General features: G+C 38.6%; 1 protein-coding gene across 1 annotated transcript; it reads left to right on the top strand.

The window, feature by feature from the left end:
- The first annotated feature begins 2,106 nt into the window (after positions 1-2,106).
- On the top strand, positions 2,107-19,481 carry LOC124426726 (homeobox protein unc-42-like). Its single transcript, XM_046968788.1, has 6 exons — positions 2,107-3,939; positions 7,385-7,512; positions 7,787-7,894; positions 14,104-14,286; positions 14,814-14,913; positions 15,803-19,481. The coding sequence occupies exons 1-6, from the start codon at positions 3,720-3,722 to the stop codon at positions 15,907-15,909; spliced, it is 846 nt and encodes a 281-aa protein (XP_046824744.1). The 5' UTR covers positions 2,107-3,719; the 3' UTR covers positions 15,910-19,481.
- The last annotated feature ends 984 nt before the right edge of the window (positions 19,482-20,465 follow it).

The raw sequence follows: 20,465 nt of genomic DNA, 5'->3' as shown, positions 1-20,465 counted from the left end.
ATTCAACGACCTGCATATGGTCCACGTAGATACTAGGGATACATGGTACCTATAGTTAGTGTATAAAATCTAATCTAATACTTAGGATCTACCCTTTATAAATTAGATCGATCGAGCGGCGAGCGAGTCGTGTACAAATAGCGGTTTGACGTTACATGGAAATCCACGTGGAATTGAAGAGCGGCGCCAACGCGATCTCGTTCGTGTATGTACTCGTGATACGATGTGTATCTATATACATTGTGAAACGATATCGAGTTATCTAAGCATCGATCATTTTCTTCCTTTACCCCTTCGGACAGAACCAAAATCTACGGTACTTTTATCGAGTGAGATAGTTCTTTTGGATTTCTTCCCTTTTACGATAGATATCTACTACGATTATTAGGTCGCGATACTCGACGCGACGAACTTTCTCGAAAGTTTAGTCTCTCGGGTAAAACGAGACGAGTTTAAACCGTATCGCGCGAGAGAGATTCTACTTAGAAATTTATTTAAGAAAATAACAACTTTTACATTCCCACATAGTGATATTTCGTATGTAACGAACTATGTGATCATGAAAAAAAAAAGAAAAAAAAAAACAAAAAAAGAAAAAGAGAGAAGAAAAAAAAAGAAATAAAGAAGAAAAAAAGAAGAAGAGAATGAATTATGATCGCCATGGGAAACTCTTCAAGATGGGCGTAACCGAGAATAACAATGAACGAAACCCTAAATAAAAAAGACTTTTGGTCGTGAATTGGCCCGCTTTTAACACCGACGCGCGAGCGTACGCGCTTTTTTGCGTTCACCACCGTCGAAATTATAGGCTGCAGGAGACGCGTGCCAGGGGCGTTCTATTTTCGAGAGATTGACATAGTCGGAATAATCGTTGAAAACCTTGGAGCGTTTGTCGATCCATGACAAAAGCAATGATAAAGGTTTATCGAGGACGCCTATTCGAAACGTCATAATCTCGTCTATTGCCTCTCGCGTCATATTTATTATTCAAGACTTTTGATTGAATTTTCCAATGAGTTTCGCGATAACGAATACTGATGCGAGTCCTTGATATAACAACGCAAGAATGAAATTTTATCCGAGAGATTAATTAAAGAAGAAACGAAGAGATTTCGGGATGAATGAAGTAGTAACGTTTCAATCCGCGAAAGTACGCCATTAGTTTTGAAAGAAAAATAAATAAGTAGGTTCGTTGGTATAGATATAGGCGAAAATAGTGGTACACGGATTATCTGCAGGCGCAGGTGGGTCAGACTTGGGTGTACGTTACAATCAAATCCCGAAAAAGGGGAAAAGAATTAAAAAAGCTATCTGCAGCAGGATAATAAAAAAGAAAATAGAAAAATGTAGCTCGGTAGAGAAGAGGAGAAAAGGGGAAAAGAGGGTGGAACGAGATGGGAGGGTCGAAAGAGAAAGAGAGGTTCCAAGTGGGAAAGACGAGGAGGAGAAGGACGACAACGACGATGACGACGTCGACGACGAGGACGACAACGACGACGACGACGACGACGACCACGACGACGACGACGACGACGACGACGACGACGACGACGACGACGACGACGACGACGACGACGACGACGAGGACGAGGACGACGATGATGAGAGCGCGAACGAGGATGGGGTTGACGGTTGTGGTGGTGGTAGTAGCGTCGAAGGTGGTGGTGGTGGTGGTAGTAGTAACGTCGAAGGTGGTGGTAGAAAGGCACGGACGTCCCTTTACTCTCTCCTCCGAGGCACGTCCCAGCATCATCCACGATGCGATCGGTGTTCGTGAGGATGCTGCGCGTCGGCGCGAATGTGTGCGCCCTGTAAACGCGTGGAAAAGGCTCGTGGATAGGAGTAGGGTGGGAAGAAAATCGCTCGCAGGCTATTTTCCGGTGGAATTTTTATTGGTGGGTCCGCCATTTTGGTAGGGGAGTGGGAGTAGGATGAGGATGCAAAGAGGAACGACGATTGGCCGTTGCCGGAGCAACGCATCCCCCTCGCGTCCAATCGTGCTTTGGAGAATCTCGTGGCTGGCAACTCGCGAAGGAGGGGGGGGTGTGGAAGAGCCGGCCGGTGGAAGAGAGAGTACGACGCCTCGTAGAGTACGAGGGTGTTCGCGAGGGTGCTCTCGCTGCTGCTACTATACTAGGCTACAACTACTACCACTACAGCTACCACTATCACACTAAGCGTATCCTGGTACGCGCTAGCTACGTAGGCCGCTAGCTACGGTGGTACACCGATACTACTCTCCTCCACGCCTCTCCTCGTCTGCTCCTTCTCGCTGCTCCCCGCGCGGACTCACCGGGATAACTGCATTTCGCGGACAGAATCCCACAAGAACTCACGGCGAGCGGTCGCCCCTCTGCGCCACGGCCGACACTCTTCGTCGTCGTATCGTATCCCATCGGTTTTCGACTTTTCCCTTCCGCGTAAACGTTTCCCGTCCGACGCACGACGTTCCCGATAAGAGTATACGAAAGCAAAGGAAAAGAAGGATAGTCCGCCCGTTACGCGTCACCCTTCGCCACGTCCTTTCCTTCCGTTCGCAATCTCCTCCGTATCTATAACCAATTAAATTCTTCCACGAGTACCGACTTCTTTCAAACTCGTGCTAATTCTTTTCAAACATCTGATCAAAGATTATTTTAATTTTCAAGGCCGCCAACCAGCACCGCGACCCCTTCTCCTCCTCGACCTCCACCGCTTCTCTCCTCCGTCCCAATCTCTTCCGCTCGTTCGCCCTCCTAATTGGATCCAAGAGATAATAAGATTTGAATTTCGAATCGGGGTCATATCGCGATAAACCGACCGCGTTTCCCGTAGACGTTGAGAATCCAACATCATATCTTTCCTCCTCTTCTTCTTCTTCTTCTTCTTCTTCTCCTCCTCCTCCTCCTTCTCCTCCTCCCTCCTCCCTCCTCCCTCCTCGTCCTTCTCCTTTTTCAATACTTGGAATACAAATAAAAACTTCTTCCTCCAGTCATTCGTAAACTCGTCGGTATTCGCGTAAATACGTCGTCGTATCGAAGTTACCAAAACGTTACGATAAGAACTTATTCGGGAGGTCATAGACAATCATACATGGAACTCGACCAACACCAATAACGTTCTAAATCAAGAATAGAAAAGCAAGGAGTTACAGTGATAATAAGCGACAGTGATATAAGGAGGCGACGCGAGAGCAACGTCCTAAAAGGTGGTATTGTGTTACGGGAATAGAGGAAAGCCTATTACCTAGAGTGCCAAATGCCGAAGAGGAAATAATTGTAAAAGAGGAATAATTAAAAAGCCAAAGTAGAAGAAAGAAGTTTTAAAGTTCCTAGTCTCCTATATATAGAGGAATAATAATAATAAAACGACTTGGACTATTCGTTCGCGCGCCCAAAAAAGGACAGAGGCATGCAGTGGTAAATAAGAAAGGGGTGTCAGGTGGTGATTAATCGTCGCAAGAGCTCTCGAAGGAGCTCGGTAAGGTCGCCCCCGGCATCACCCTGGCTAACGACCTGTCCGGAGGTAGCGGTGGTCCCGGTGCGGCCGGCGTCGGCACCGTCGGTGGGACCGTCGGTGGGACATCCGTCGGCGGCGGCGCCGGCGGCACCGCTGGTGGTGGTGGCGGTTCGTCGCTACCGACGACCGCCCTTAGCCTCGATCATCAGCAATTCAATATATTCCCGGCTATATTTAGCCGGCAATTAAACTTTTCTGCCAATTGCGGTCAGAACAAGCTGATGGACGAGCTAAGGCCGAATCTCGGCCTACTCGGAGTTGGTCTAGTAGAGAACGACAGCTTCCATTTGAATCACAATCAGGAAAAGAGAAAGTGTAGCAGCGCGAGCTCGAACGAACAAGACTTTGGGCTCTACGGGGTGCATCAGGGCCTCGAAGCTAGCCCGCCGACGCCTGCGGCTACACCGGGAAGAAGCAGCGTGGGGGCCACCACTACCGTCGGTACGTATTCCCATTGCTATTAAATTCGATACTAATTTTCGACACGTAACAGTTATGATAACAAATGTGCGATTTATAAAAAGTGCATTAAAAAACAATATATCAATTTGATAGCCTGATAAACGATCTATTTCTATCAACGAGATCTAACAAAATCCCTTTTCGATGCATAGCAAAATTAATAAAATGAGAAAGAACGAAGAAAAAAAAAGAAAAGAAAAGAAAAAAAAATGACTTCTTCCTTCGCGAGAAAAGTGTACATCGTTTGGTCATCGAGATAGACGAATTTAACGCTTGTTGAGCTACAAAGAGTGCAGGCGTGCCGCACGGTGGTGAGACGCGTACGAACGAAAAGTATCGACAATGAGAGACACCCGGGTAGACATATGGTACTACCTGTTCTATGGGCTATTATTATGCGCTCATGGGGCTTAAGAGAGCTTAGCACTAGGGGTTCGCTAATGGGGTAGGCTCGAAACATCGAACATTGAGCGGACGCATGTCGAGTCTTGTCATCCATGTCTCTTCGAAAGGACTCTCCACGAGTACGATCTCCTCTATCCCTTTGCCCCCTTTCATTGTTCTCTTCTCTCTTCAACGCGAACTCGATCGCTCGACTTTTCATACTTACACGATTGTTTTCACGATCAATTTTATTTAATCTTTATTCTTTAACACATTTTTGTTTACTTTGATTTCTCTGTGTTCTTTTCTTTTTTTATATGTATATATTTAGGACAAGTGCGTAAAGGCGAGGAAAGAGACAGATAGATAGGGAGAAAAAGAGAGAGAGAGAGAGAGAGAGAGAGAAAAGAAAAATTAATTTTGTCAAGTTGCTAGAATATCCGAAGATATTAAATCGTTTAATAAATTTGTTAATTTGAAGTATAAAGTTATAATCCAAATATTCAGAACATTGTTGGCTTCCTAAGTAATTTCTGTCCAAAGGATCTATTCTAGGATTTTTAAAAAGATAATCTTAATCCCTCGGCAGATGCCGACGAGCAGCTGAAAAACCCGTACACATAGGTAAACCAGATAATTATTTGTCGGTCGATCAATGTCGTAGGATACCACGTGTTCTCTTCGTTAAATTCAGTCGCTAATTATTACTACGATCGCACAAAGCTAAGCTATAGAGATTCTCGAAGGCAGATGTCCTTTTAAACAGCCAAGAATTGTTATCTTCGTCCTTTTATCAACAAACTTCTGATATTTCCAGAATTATCGAGTACCAATTTGCAACAACAGCAACAACAACAACAACAACAACAACAACAACAATAATTTTATTCGTGTTTATTTCGTTAAAACAAAAAATTCAATTGAAATTATTCCACTAAGGTTATTCCATATGGGATATTTTATTAATTTCTTCATGTTCTCATAATATCAATGAAAAGAGTTTTAAAAAGTCGCAAAAATTTATCTCTCTTTTTCGATCTAACAGAATAGAATTATCATTTGGCAATCGACGAGAAAATCAGACATTATGTTCGAAGGGAACATACGTTTGGGTATATCATGATCGACTTCTTCATTGGAGAGAGGGGAAAAAAAAAAGCTTTGCTTGTTAATTAATGGGTCAGGAGTGTGTTGTTGGCAAGAATGAACGATACCTAGAGTCGAGGAAGGGCCGATAGAAAAGTCGGCCGACGGGGGCCCTTTGTGTTCTTTGATGAACTTGACCGAGTTTCCATGCTCACCAGGTAACGAGGGAAGGTATGTAAAGTGGACAGCATTCATCTTTGAACATTGAATCAGCATGTAACATGATTAGGTCATTAACGCCCTAATCAAGTTAGCATAGTGCGAGGGACTTCGCTCGCCATGGTTACACCGGCCGCACGTCCGTCGTTCGTTCATAAAGCCAGGACCATGAAATAACTAAGACGGTCATGGACTCTGTTCTAGATCGGAATCTAGATTTCGACTTTGCAACTTTGCTATCAAATTCAAAATGATACATACAATTAGGCGAATACAAGGGAAAATAAACTTTATTATTGTCGATTAATATTTTTTCTTTCGAACGACGTTCTATTTTCTTTTTTTCCTTTGTTTTCCTCTTTTTTTTTTTCCTTTTTTTCTTTTCTTTTCTTTTGCTACACAATCAATACGTCGCATCACTCAAAAGAAATAAAATACTTTTGATTAATTCCAAAGTACCATTCGTTTCGTTTCGTTTCGTTTCGTTTACCTTCAAGTTTTGACGAGAAAAAAAAAGATAAGAAAAAAAGAAGAAGGAAAAAACAAAAAAATATTTCATCTCTTTTATTTTATAATCGTCCCGAAAGGAATATACGTTCAACGAAGTAAAAGAGTTTTCAGACTTTAGATTAACGCTTTATAAAAAGTACGTATGAAAAATTTAATATTGAAATGGGATACACCAAAAATGTATGATACCATAATTTACACTCTTCCGCACGTTGGTAGTACGTTTAGTATTATTTTACTCGCAAAAATCCTTTTACACACCGTAACAAAACTCTAACCGTGTATATATATACATCTAAATATATATATATATATATATATATATATATATATATATACATGTTATATATTTACACACGTGCATCACACGTTAACCATTTCTCGTGGGTAGATTTTGAGGATAGCAATTTTATTTTGATGTTTCCCATGAAAATAAGCTTATCCAGTTATTTTATTGTAAATGCGGAGTGCGCAACATCAAACAACTCCATATTCATATCTCAAAATTGAAGTTCGGTAATTTAGATTACATTACCGTTATAACTTCGCCTATCCGCTGTCAAATTTTCAAAATGAAAATGAATGCGGCATATTTGCACGTCATACATCGAACGTACACGTCGACGCTCGTTCCAATAAATATTATATATATATATATATATATATATATATATATATATACATATATATAAAATATATATAATATACATTATACGAAAACATCATTTTGAAGTAACTTTCAAAGGACGTCTACATTATGCAGCTTTAAACGTATTACTTATACTCGATCATTCGTCGATGCGAATAATATCCTTATTTTACGAAATTTTCATTACGAACGCGAAGGAAACCAAACTATAAAAAAAAAAAAAAATAAATAAAAAAAAATATATAAAAAAAAACGTAAATTCTTTATTATTTATGGTAATTATCTATTTTGTAATAATCCCGTCATTCGAACTTTTGAACATCAATTAATTTTTGCATTAATTTTAATACCATGTAAACATAATATATGAACCTAACAATGAACCTCATTGATTTTTCGAAACACTCATTAAAAGAGTATAATGCATTACTTATGATGAAAATAAACGGATTTACATGCATATATCAGGACATTTACAAACTTTATTTTAATAACCGCTATTTTACCAAGCGTCGAATTCATTATCCTTAGCCATTTTATCCAGAAATATCCTAATCTTGTTTTTCTCCGTTTCAGGAGCCGAAGGAGCTTTTAAAAAATTAAAACCGGACCCTTGCGCCTCTAGCCCTCACATTGGCCACACACCCACCACCGCGAGTTGTCCTACACCGGCTCGACGTCGACACAGGACTACCTTCACGCAGGTACGTCGTACTCCAAATTCTTTTCTATATGTTAATGTCGATGACGATCGTTTTCGAAATTTTCTCTCTTCCGTAGGAAAAATAAAATTAAAAAAAAAAAAGAAAAAGAAAAAAAAAATAATAATAATAATAATAATAAAAGGAAAAGGGAACAAAGAAAGAGAAAGAAAGAAAAATTCGACAGCTCAATTCAAAAGCTTTTCGCGGTCGATGTCCAAATTTCCTCTCAACCAACACGGATCAATCTTTACTATAGCCTTCGATTGTTTCGCAGGAGCAGCTGGCAGAATTGGAATCGGCGTTCGCAAAATCTCATTATCCTGACATATACTGCAGAGAGGAATTGGCGAGGACCACCAAATTGAACGAGGCTAGAATTCAGGTAAGTCTATTGCGCTCTCGCTAATTAAGAGAAAAAGAAACGATGGGAAAAAATAAAAAAAAAAAAAAAAAACAAAAACAAAAACACAAAGCAAAAAAAACAAAAAGGGAGACCATATTGAAATCTTTCAATCTTTGACGATAAGCTCGTTATGTGAATAATACAAAAACAAAAAAAAAAACAAAAAAACAAAGAAAAAAAAAGAGGAAAACAGAAAATGCCATAGATCACGGAGTCATAAAAAAGCTCGATACAAAAGAAAATTTCACAATACCGTAACAATGTAGAAGTTTATAAAAAAGAAAGATAGAGTCCACGTAGCTATCGTTTCGAGGATGACTCACTGGGTAATCGAATCAAAAACGCATGCGGGGTAACAAAATGAAGTTACGAGCGCAAATGTCGATCCAAGACACCCCACGTTCTTCTAGGGGTTGATCGATCGGCAGGATCAGAATTATTTTACATAGGGACCCTCTCGTCTTTCGATCGACCATTACGAAACGTACATTTCTTCGCGATACTATCATCCTTTGTTCAGTCGAAACTATTAATACCTTTATATGAGAAATAGCATAAGTTTCGGTAAAGGCGAAACCAAAATACGAATAGAAATAATTTCAGATAGGTACATGGAAATAATTGTAAAGACGAAGTAGCTGGTAAACGAATACTTGAACCATCGCGGTCACCGTTGGTGGTTTAGGTTTTTGCTGGTATTAGAAACATCCTCGAGATGAGAGAAAAGAGAGAATGAGAGGGAAAGAGAGAGAAAGAGAGGGAGGGAGAGAGAGAGAGAGAGAAATGAGAGTCTCATGGGTAGAAAGTCATTCGACTGTCGCAGCAAACCAACGGCACGCAGTAGTACCAACTGGCAGAGGACCAAGCGGCAGAACTCCGAGCGGTACATATTAAAACAGTCCGCCGGTGCGTTTCGCTCTTTTGATATATAATGCAGGGGAGTGTTGTTTCAGTTAAAAGCCCGGGAACCACTGCGACTTAACTCTGTTAAACTGCGATGCCAAGTAAAACGCGGTTTGCTTTTAGTCGCCCGGTTATAATCCATGCACAAAGTGTCCGAACCCAAGCGGCTTCACCGTCCGTACAAGACTTCGAACCTGTTGGTTTCAACCTCAAACACGAGCAATCCCCTAATTTTTTCAAATGTTACTTTGCTACCACTCGGGAGATTCCTTCATTTTCTAATACCATAGTGAGGACCGATTATTTCGATAATTTCTATCTATTCGACAACTTAAAGAAATTCAATTTCAAACCAAGAGACAAAGAGGGGAGTCCAAGTTTGTGATGCTATATCGGCCAAGAGGTCGTAACAGTAGAGAAGAGAAAGAGAGTGAGAGAGAGAGAGAGAGAGAGAGAGAGAGGGCTAGATCTCGGTAGATCACTCGCAGTAGTTACAGCCGAGTTTGCGATCAGCCACGAGTACTATGTAGTTCTCAAGGAAAGTGCTTCGCAGTAGTATAGCTGGTAAGGCCGATGAACCACGTGGACTGATTACCGTCGGCCCAAGTAGTATAGGTCGGTGCTAAGTCGAGCGAAGTATTAGACACGATGAAAGTTTCCTCGCTTTCCAAAATCTACTCTAAAATTATAACTACGAAGATTTCTAATACCTTTTAATAAATCCTATAACAAATAAAGTATGTATACGTACACATTTTTTTAATAGTTTCTTCATTTCTTTTCTCTCTCTCTTCTCTCTCTCTATCTCTCTCTCCCTCCCTTTCTACTACATTATCAGGCATACTCGATAAACGAGAAAGAAGAGAGTAGGAAGTTGAAGCGTAACGGAGAAAGGAATGCTTAAAAATGTTGCGACGATAGTTACGGCATCCTGTTTCTACAAAGATGGCGATACGCGGGGGTGCAGTGACAGGGGAATGGGAGAGAGAGAGAGAGAGAGAGAGAGAGAGAGAGAGAACGAGGGTGACAAAGTTGAGATGAGTTGGAGGTGGGGTTTGGGTGACGCTGTACCGGAGGCTGCCATTATATCTGAGCCGCCATTTTAAATTGAATTTTCTCCACCCTAGATAGATCTGAAACGTCTCGGCCTTGCGGGGTTCTTCCTTCCACTGCGCGACGACGACGAGACGAAGTGCCCGAGAGAGCGAAAGATAGACAGAGAGAAAGAGAAAGAGAAAGAGAGAGAGAGAGAGAGAGAGAGAGCGAGAGAAAGAGGGTGGAGAGGAGAAAAAGAGAGAGAGAGAGAGAGAGAGAGAGATAGTAACGATAGGAGGGTTCGGGGCCCCCTTTTTCTTCGCGACGCTACCTTCGCCTCTCATTTTTTTCCTTTTCCTTTTTTTTCCCTTTTCCTTTCTTTTTTTCTATCCTTTTTCTTTTATCCTCAGCCCCTTTTTTCGCGTCGAATAATCTCCAACACTTCTCTATCGACGATTCTACATCGCTTCGGGCGTTAGACGATAAAACTTGTCCCTTCATTTTTTGTACGTAGGTCATAAATGCAGTATGAAAAAGAAAAAAAAACAACAAAAGCAAAAAAAAAGAAAAAGAAAAAGATCAGAATTAATAATCGAAGAGGATTCGAATAACACACGTACTATACCATGATATCTCTCGTTCCACATTAATAAGACGTCTTTTGATTCCTTAATAAAAATGAAAAAAAAAAAAATGAAAACGACAAAATGCCAGAACGATTCCCAGAAATCCACAGGGAATGAAAAAAATAGTTAATAATTTGATAGTTCGTCCTAGGTCCGTAGAATCTCACGACCGAAGTGAGAAAAGGATAGTGTGTCTTTGTTAAAGAGCCAGTAAGAGGATATATGAAATGTGCCAGAAGGATAATGTAAAAAAAAAAAAAAAAAATAAAAAAGAAAGAAAAGAAAAAGGGATAGTGCCACGGAGTAAGAGAATAATTCTCGAATCAAGGCACAAGAAATCCTATTATGCCGCGGAGAAGAAAAAGAAAGGAGAAGCCGAGATATTGAGTTAGCCGAGTTTTCATTTCACCTTTTTACTTCGATTCGACTTCCGATCGAAGCCTACCCACACAGTGCGTTCTCCCAAGAAAATCTTCCGGCTTCCCATCTGACGGGAAATAAGGAAAATCAGTGTGGAACAAAAAAAGAATAAAAAAAAGAAAAATATGAAAAGAATGAGAAAAATAGAGAGAGAGAGAGAGAGAAAAAGAAAAAAAAATATAAAAAAAAAAAAGGTACAAATCGTCGACGCACATCCCTAATTCAGTTTTCCACGATATTTTCGTTATGGGGTGGGGGTGGGGGAATGGGGATAACGGACGGATGCACCGGGGATCGATATATAGTCTATGGTGTAATTTAATATTAGAAAAATTCTTTTCCTTTATTAGAGATATCTTCTTCCAAAAATAACAACCAAATAATTATATTCGATTACATTTTTAACGTGTCAATGCAAAACAAAAACAAAAAAAAAAAAAAAAACAAGAAAAGAAAGAAAAAGAACGAAGCAGAGAGCGAATCAAAAGTTATATTAGATGATTTCAAATATCATTCAACATTTCTCGAGACATTTTAATCTTGCGGTTTTACGAGATAGTCTAATCTAAAAAAAATGAAGAAAAAAAAAAAAAAGAAGAACAATCGGCTTAAAAAATCTCGAGAAAGAGCAATCGATTTTTAAAATCACGTAAGAACTTTTGACCAATCTAAAAACTTCAGTCTCCTTTCTATGGCACCATGTATTCATCTTCGTTCACGAATCCATTGAAATCGAACGAAATTCATCGGGTGTTCGTATTAGTGGAGGGGGAAAAAAAAGAAATAAAAAAATAAAAAAGAAAAAAAAAAAAGAGAAAGAATATAGAAAGAAAAAGAAAAAGCATCCTACTTTTCCCAAGACACTTAAAAGTTCTTAGTAGAAAGTCGCTATCAGAGTTCATGGTAGGTATTCTCTTAAGCGCGTGAAAGGATAGTTTTCTTCTAGTTGGGGTCCTCAAAGTAGCAGACATTTTGAGCTTCTCTCTCTCTCTCTCTCTCTCTCTCTCTCTCTCTTTATCTATCTTCTTTACTCGTTCTCTTCACTTCATCGACCTATCCGTCTCTCCGTAGCTCCTTATTTCTGACTCTCCCTCTTCACCCTTCATCCTCGGTCCCTTTCTCTCGCTTCTTCCTTACCACCCTATCTTTCTCTAGGGCAGAAACGCTGGAGGGAGAGAAAGGGAGAACCGGAGAGCACGGTTATTGAATTACGAACTCTTAGCTTTCCAGTTCTTGCAGGGTGCGCGCCTTAAGGGACGCGCGCAAGTATGTTCTCAAAAAGCTCTTCGGTAGAAGAGCAGCAAATAAAAGGAGTCGACCTTTTACCGGCTCTCTCCGTAAAACCTATCTACCTACGTCTATCTACGTAAATGCATACGATATATATATATATATATATATATATATATATATATATACACGAGTACGTATGCACGTGTGTGTACATATATATATATATACCGTACATATACGTACACAGGCACATGTATAAATCTATAGAGAGGAAATACGCAACGCAACGAAACTGGTTTCAAAGAGACAACTATATTTAACGAACGGAAAAGAATTTCTAAAATCGAAACTAAAATTCACTCGAAGATTTCTCCTTTCTAATTTTTAAAATGGGGCACTAAAGGTAAATGATAAAATTTCAAAAAAAAGAAAGAAAAAAGAAAAAAAAAAGAAAAACAGAAAAGAAAAAAAAGAAGAAAAAAAGATGATCCAAAGCCTACTGATTCGCATATCGTGTCAAATAACGTTAAGTCCCGACTATCGATAGTTGAACAAATTCGAACAAGCTCGAGCTTAATCGAGTCGTTGAAGTTCCGCCCGAGAGTTAGCCATGTTCAGTTTCGATTCAGACTAAATTTTATTCGTCATACGTGGAACAAGTTAACTCGTAACCATCTTCAATGACATTCTCAAACACATACTAAGAGTACGCGTACGTAAAGGAACGTTCCATAAAAAAAAAAGGAAAAAAAAAAAAAAAAAGAGAAAAAAAAACAAAAACAAAAAAAGAAACAAATGAGAAAAAAGGAAAAGAGAAGAAAAAAAAACACACAGTAAAAATAATAGAAATACGGTGAATAATGTACGAAGAATATTTGATGAGAAGTAGGTACTTCGAATTCATCCTGCAAAAAGACATCTTATTATTCCTCTTACTATCCTTTTTATTTGTATATCCTTTGAATCGAGGATAAAAAGACAAGACAGGATATTTCTTGAAAAGACGAACTTAGCTTTGGTAAAAGCGTCGGCGATAATTCGCGAGTCGTTCTCTCGGAGCGCCATGCTTTCACGCGAAGCGCAACTCCGTTCGAAGGGCTCGCGCGAGCTTGCGAGAAATGTCGATAAAATGTGGTGGCCAATGAGCGGGCGCGGAGTGACGTCACGGCCGTGGGATCGGCCAATCGCGTGGCACCGCTGACGTCAACACGAGGGTGGAAACAACCGAACAGCGGAACGAAGCCGCAGGCTTTTCTCTTTCTGGGGAGCAAGAGGGATGGGGAGGGGAGGTGAAAGTAGAGAAGGAGAGAGAGAGAGAGAGAGAGAGAGAGAAAGAGAGAAAGAGAGGAAAGGGAGGAGAATAGAACGACGATGGTGTATCTCGTTGGAAAGAGAGTTTCACGGTAGGCAATGGCGAAGGGTGTAGAAAAGAGGTGGTGTTGATGCTGCTAGTGGTGGTGGTGGTGGTGATGATGATAGTGGTGGTGGTAGTGATGGTGGTGGTAGAAACGTTGGAGGGGAGGGGAGAGTAGGATAGGATAGTAGTAGGAGAGATTCGCCAGTGGCGGCTCGGGCAACCCCCAATATGGGTTTACTAATCCCACGAAACAATGGAAATTGCCCGATGCAAAATGGCGATAGGTAAACCACTCTCTGTCTGTCTTTCTCTCTCTCTCTCTCTCTCTCTCTCTCTCTCTCTCTCTCTCTCTCTCTCCTTGTCTCTGTATTTCTCTCAAGAGAAAAGATAGAAAGGAAAATTAGATGTTTTTTAATTTAAGAAATAGCAACGAACGAGAAGAGAATCAATCGATATTTTCATGGTCCAGTTTGAAAACCATGCAACAACTTTTCTTTCTCTCTCTCTCCCTCTCTCTCTCTCTCTCATTAATGCTTTTGATGGATTATGAATATGATGTATGTAGTGGGTATGTATTTGTAAGAGCACTATCGATTCGCTCGATTTTTGCGCAGGTCTGGTTCCAGAACAGAAGAGCGAAATATAGAAAGCAAGAGAAACAATTGCAAAAGGCACTTACTCCGATACCCGCGTGCCAAGGTGCCATGATGAGGAACATCTATCCTGGTGCTAGCAGAGGTTATCAACCCTACCCACATCCACACAACAGTATAAACGGAATCAATCGTTATCCTCAGGTGAGTCCTTGAAATTATCCATATGATATTACCGTACTCGTGACCTCTGCGTAAATGAAACAGGTTCGCATACGTTCGTACAATAAAGACGTAGGTAGTAATAAAGAGGGAAAGAGAAACGATAATACTAGACGAGACGCGATCCATCAAATCCGGTGGCGGATCGGATGGCGGATCGCGTCCAAGCGAATGAATTCGATGCGTTTCTCGTTAATGATTTTAACCGAGGTATTAAATTGGAGTGCAGCTGAGCGTACGTCCGGCGCACGGCTATCGGTCGATGTAGCTAAATTGCATTTTAACTGATTAGTTGGGTAGGACGGATTAACGAATGCCTACCGCTTTAATTGAACCAATAAATCGTCAAACGTGCGGGCAAACGTATAGGATAAAAAAGATACCCTCGTAGAAATTTCAATGTTCAAAGACGTTAATAATAACGGGCGACGAAAGAATCAATCGTAATTAGCCGTATCGTTCGTCACATTAAAATCATCCAATTTTGGAATTTTATTCGTTTCTTTCAGATGGGCACGACGTCTTACCCTAGCATGACCCAACCCTTCTCCATGTCGCATTCGGCGTCGAACATGTCGGCGGTCACCGGTATGCGACAAGACGCGATGGGTAAGTTGAAAAAAAAGGAAAAAAAAACGATAAGTTTTATATACACATATATATATGTTACTTTTATCTATTGGTAGCTATTGCGCAAGAAATTCTTTCTTAAAGATATTTCTCCGAGAATCGATAGGAAAGGTGAAAGTTTCTCGTTCGAGGATCGACTCGATCTTATCGAATGATTTCGTAAAAAGAACGGACCGGAAATGATGCGCATCAGACGAGGACGAGGATGAGAAAAGTAGAAGGAGAAGTTCGGGGAAGGAGGATAGTCTCTCTCTCTCTCTCTCTCCCTCTTTCTCTCCCGCTCTTTCTCTTTCGTCTCTCGATCGCTCGAAGACGTTCCTCTCTCCATTTCCGGCGCAGCGCCGTCTTACACCATTTCCGGGCCGAGATGGAATATCGCTTTTAAATCGAATCAAGACTATTCGCGAATTGCCTGCCGGATTCGAATCGTTCGACGAAAACGTAGCGTAGTCTAACAGAGTAAGTCGCGAGTCCAACATCGAAGTCACCGAGGCCAATATCTTTGCACCTTGTATAACGACTTAACGTCTTAATGCGACGGTAAATCGTCCCATTAGCCATCTCTCGATGGAGCTTCTTAGAAAATCGTTAAATCGAATCCGTTCCGTATCCCATTCACGAATACCATTGGACATTTTACTTTTATTCACCGAGTTTCGCTCGATAATTCACCATTCTTTTCTCTCAGTCCTTTCCATTCGTTTTCTATCAACGTATTTAAATCAATACGAATATTGGTTCATCAATGAAATAATAATCTTCGTACGGTCTATCCTTCCATTGTCGATATTTTATAAATTTTGATATAAAATAACATTTAATCGTATAATCGTTTAAACGTAAAGATATTGTTAATTCCTTTTTACAGGCATGTCAGCGGAGGACGAATGGTACAACAAGAGTATCTCGGCCCTAAGAATGAACACGGCCCATCATCCTAATCTCGCCGCACCGATGCTGCAATATCAAACATAATTGTAAACGTATACCGCTGTAAATGTTCACCGACCGAATAAACGCTAAACACGTCGTCGGACCCATCGAGAACGAGGACGAGGAGAAATGGCGACCGTCGTTGATCGTTACCGAACTCAAAAACGAAAAAGAGAGAGAAAAAGAGAAAGAAATGGAGGAGGAGGTGAGAGAGAGAGAGAGAGAGAGTTGGCTAAATTTCTTTGCGAAAGAAAAATTAACAATTTTTAAACGGTTAAGATATTAGAACACGTGGGTCGCCGAAATTATTTTTCTCGTTCGAACGTAGCCAACGCGTTCTTTTCTCGAAATTAATCGTCCATAAAGCTCAAAGATGTAAATCGATGAATAAATGCTAACAAATTAATATCGAGGACGAATAACTCGACACCGTGTTTCGTCACTTTGCGACGCGAATGTAAGAATGGAAAAACAGTAAAAAAATGTCGAAAAGACAGAGGGAGAAAGAAAAAGAGAGTGAGAGAGAGAGAGAGAAAGTGGGAGTGGGAGTGGCAGAGAGGAAGAGGGAGAGAAAAAGGAAGAAAAAGAAAAAGAAATATGATCAACATGGCGGAGCACATTTAGCGCAAATAATTTTATATACGTACACGAGTTTTCCTATTCGATTATAATGTACAGTATATAGAGCTTCGATGATTTTTCCGTTTCCGTGTTCTCTCGATCGCGTAACATTTCGTCCGACAGTGGAAGGGAAAACAAATAAAAAAAAAATGAATAAAAGAATGAATAGAGAGAGAGAGAGAGAGAGAGAGAGAGAGAAAGAGAAAAATAAATGAACGATCGTATATTCGCTCGAATTTGTAGCTTAGAGACGAATGAGCGTATATGAGAAACGTGAAACGATTTAAAAAACTAAAAAAAATAAGAAGAGAGAGGGAGAGAAAAAGAGAGAGAAGAAAAATGAAAAGAGAGGGGAGAGAGAAAGATAGATAGAGAGAGAAAGAGAGAGAGAGTGTGAGAGAGAGAGAGAGAGAGAGAAAGAAGAAAGGAGATCTTTCGTTAGTTTCTTAACAACGAGATTAAAAAAAGACAGACTTTCGATTGAAGGAAGAAGACTCTGGGGAATTGTAAATACATGCAAAGATATAGATATTATATAGCGTAATCAGCAGAATATTCTAGCGTATGCGATTTTTCAATGTCCTTTTAAAAGAAAAAAAAAAAAAAAAAGTGTAAGCGTACCCTTAGTGAAATATTAGGCATTGATTTGTGTGCTTATGTTGACCGGGATTTTAAAGTAACCGACTATGATTGATAATGACGATGATGCTGATAATTTTTTCAGGCGACATTAGGATCGAAGGGTTGCGGGATTAGAGCGAATGACGGCGAATATCGGCAGTGTCGTGCGTTCGAAATTTGAAAGGCGTCAGGCTTGGAAAGTTGTAGAGACAAAAGTGATTTAAATAAATAAATAAATAAATAAATAAGAAAAAGAAGAGGAGGAAGAGAAGAAGGAAAAAGAAAAACGATTCCGTTCCAATAGCGAACTTTACAAACGAACTTGATAATTCGCAAACTTCTCCTGACGCCTTTCGTTCGTCATATTTGAAGTCTGTCCGATCAACAAACGTCTATATTGGTGTCATTTTTCAATAACTGTCTAATCGATATATCGACTCGAGGACGAAGCTGCAGATACGACTGCATTGTTTTCGTGTAGCTCCGCTGCGACCTCTCATTGATATATATCGCGCTCGCGCTGTTCCACGCGAAATGTTCCTAAAAAAAGTTTGTAACATATCACACGTATGAACGTACACGCTTACGTCGTACGTACGTACGTGTGTACGTACGTGCGTGCGTGCGTGCGTGCATCCGTACCATGCATGCGTGCGTACATACAAATATACAACAAATATACAAACATACATGCATACATACATACATTTAATACAAATTATACACGATCCTCGAAATATACATATACACAATGCATTCGAACATAACATACACGTACACTATATCCCACGTATGTCGAGATGAAAAAAAAAGGTTTAAACTTAAGTGGAAATACATACACAGCGGGCGTATTATAGTTTTAAGCAAGGGTCACGTATTGTACGTATGTGTTGTACATAGCCTAAATAAAAATTACATTTAAAACTAACCTTCGTGCGTTCGTTAGTTTTGTTCTTGTTTGTTCCCGCAATTACATATCTGGTTGTTATTTAGGAAGGAAAAACTAATCGAAGAAAGTCATATCTCTTAAAATGTAACTGTAACAAAAATACGAAACTAACCATTAAAGATTTCTGACTAATATTAAATCTCCAAAATATGATCAAAACTTTACTAATTTATGTTTTTTTCATTTTTTTTTTATTATTAACGAATAAAAATATCGACAAAACGTTAAATAAATATATATATACCTGATATTTCGTATAATATTGAACAAAGTTTTGCTCAACAAAGGAATTACGTCGAAACGTTGTATTTTCCCTCCACATCGCTCATCGCGCCTCCTAGCGGTCGGAACGTGAACGTTTAGAAATAAAATACGCGCGAAATACGAAACACGTGTTCTGTAACATTTCCCATGAAGGATCATTAATTCGACAATTAATAACTTTATTCTCATTTGATTATGATAAATTCTTTTTCATTATTCTTATAATTCAATATATCAGGGACAATGTCCCTATAAAAATATTTTTATCGCAATATTCAACACTTCATATCCACATTATAATTTTGAAAGCAGCTTAAAATAAATTTGGAAATATTCTTATTATCGTTGTATATTATATGCAAATAAATAAGAATAATATATATTGAGAAATAAACGCCATCTAATATTAAGATGATAAATCACATAAGTCTCGGTTGTTACAAAATATTTATCTGAATCTGTAGAGAAACTTATTATCTGTGATGTGAAAAAAAAAAGAAAATATATATATATATATATATATGTACATATTGAATAATTTATGAAAAGTAAAATGAATTGAAGGATTTGATCGTTTCGTGATGGATCGTCCATACAAAATGAGAGGATAAAATATTAGATTTCAAAGTTTATTTGTATGTCATTAAATTTAGCACATTCATAATAAATCTTATATGACAGTGTACCTTCGCCTAAAAAACTATACATAAGGAATCGCCAGACTAAAATAAACGATAACCCGTACTTCATATTATGTTTGCTATGTTGTTTCCTCGTAATTTGTCCTTCTTATACATAATAATATATGTCTGCAATAATTTAGATTACAAAGACGTCATAGACTTTTCACACCCTTTTTATTTTTATTTTTTTTTTTTTGTTATCCTTTCTTTTGTTTTTTCTCGTAACACGTGTATATGGCGCGCGGAAACGCACAAACACGCATTAATGTTCCCCGGCAGCGTGAACAGGAGCTAAAATGTTTTATTTCTTGCTTTTCTTTTTCTTTTTTTTCTTCTTTTTCATCTTTTTCTTTTAATTATCTCTATCACTTTCACATTTTCATTCGTACGCGTTACTTTCGTATAATTTTAATTACACACACGCGCAGTACCGTCTCGAATTTAACATTTTTCTAATCTATACTTGTTTCGATACTTGATTTTTTTTTTTTTTGGTGTTGTCATTTATATAGTTACATTTCAATTATTTAAATAACGTTAAAATTTTTTTCGTTTTTATTTATTTTTATTTTTTTTTTTTTTTTTATTCCACATATGCACGACGCAAGATTGAAATATATCAAGAGGATCGGTGGTGTCGATATTTGGTGAGACGTAAATTTTTCCTCAAACATCGTTGATGATTATTATTTCGAATCGACCGAAAAAAAAGATGATGATTCGTAGTGTTCATTTTTTTTTTTTATCTTTTTACTTTTTTTCTTTTTCTCACACTTTTTTCCTCCCTTTATTTTATTTTATAATTTTTGTCTGTAATTTCATTTCATTTCATTTCATTTTATTTTATTTTATTTTATTTTATAATACGTTAAACGTATATTATCATAGGCGTAGAAAGTAATCGTGAGAAGAGGTGTACACGAATTTTTTGTTTATCTCTGTTACGGCATTTAAAGTTTCACGTATGTACTATTATTTAAACTAACGGTATGCGTTTTATCGCGATGATAGATTACTAAAATATCGAATAAATATTTATTCCCCAAAAATATCTCGCGTACTTCGCATATCAGTCGTCGCAGATTTGTCTCCTCTTTTATTTTTTAGTGCATTTTATTTGTATTCTCTTTTTTTTTTTTTTTTTATTTATTTATTTATTTATTTTTCTTATTCGTATTCTTTCCCTTTCTCTTTCTCTCTTTTTCTCTCTCTCTCCCTCTCTCTTTGTTTTTTTTTTGTTTCTTTAATTCTCTATTTGCATTTTTTGTTATGCCACGGCCACCGTTTTACACTTAAAGTCGTGGAAGTAAATTCTTAAATTCCTACAGACGAACGATATAATGACATTCTGAACATTATTACATAAAATATTGACTTAACGTAATCTTTCTTAAAGTTTTATACAGAGTTCTCCGATGAATTTATATTAATTAGTTGCTTAAAACGTATATACACATGAA

This window comes from Vespa crabro, chromosome 9, assembly GCF_910589235.1.
Source record: "Vespa crabro chromosome 9, iyVesCrab1.2, whole genome shotgun sequence".
Classification (NCBI taxonomy): Eukaryota; Metazoa; Arthropoda; class Insecta; order Hymenoptera; family Vespidae; genus Vespa; species Vespa crabro.
This window is presented reverse-complemented; position numbering and strand designations above follow the sequence as displayed.

Excerpts from the sequence above, each read along its gene's own strand:
- LOC124426726 (XM_046968788.1), top strand. The coding sequence starts at position 3,720 with ATGGACGAGCTAAGGCCGAATCTCGGCCTACTCGGAGTTGGTCTAGTA. Across the intron at positions 7,513-7,786 it reads ACAGGACTACCTTCACGCAG|GAGCAGCTGGCAGAATTGGA; the intron begins GTACGTCGTACT and ends ATTGTTTCGCAG. Across the intron at positions 14,914-15,802 it reads TATGCGACAAGACGCGATGG|GCATGTCAGCGGAGGACGAA; the intron begins GTAAGTTGAAAA and ends TCCTTTTTACAG.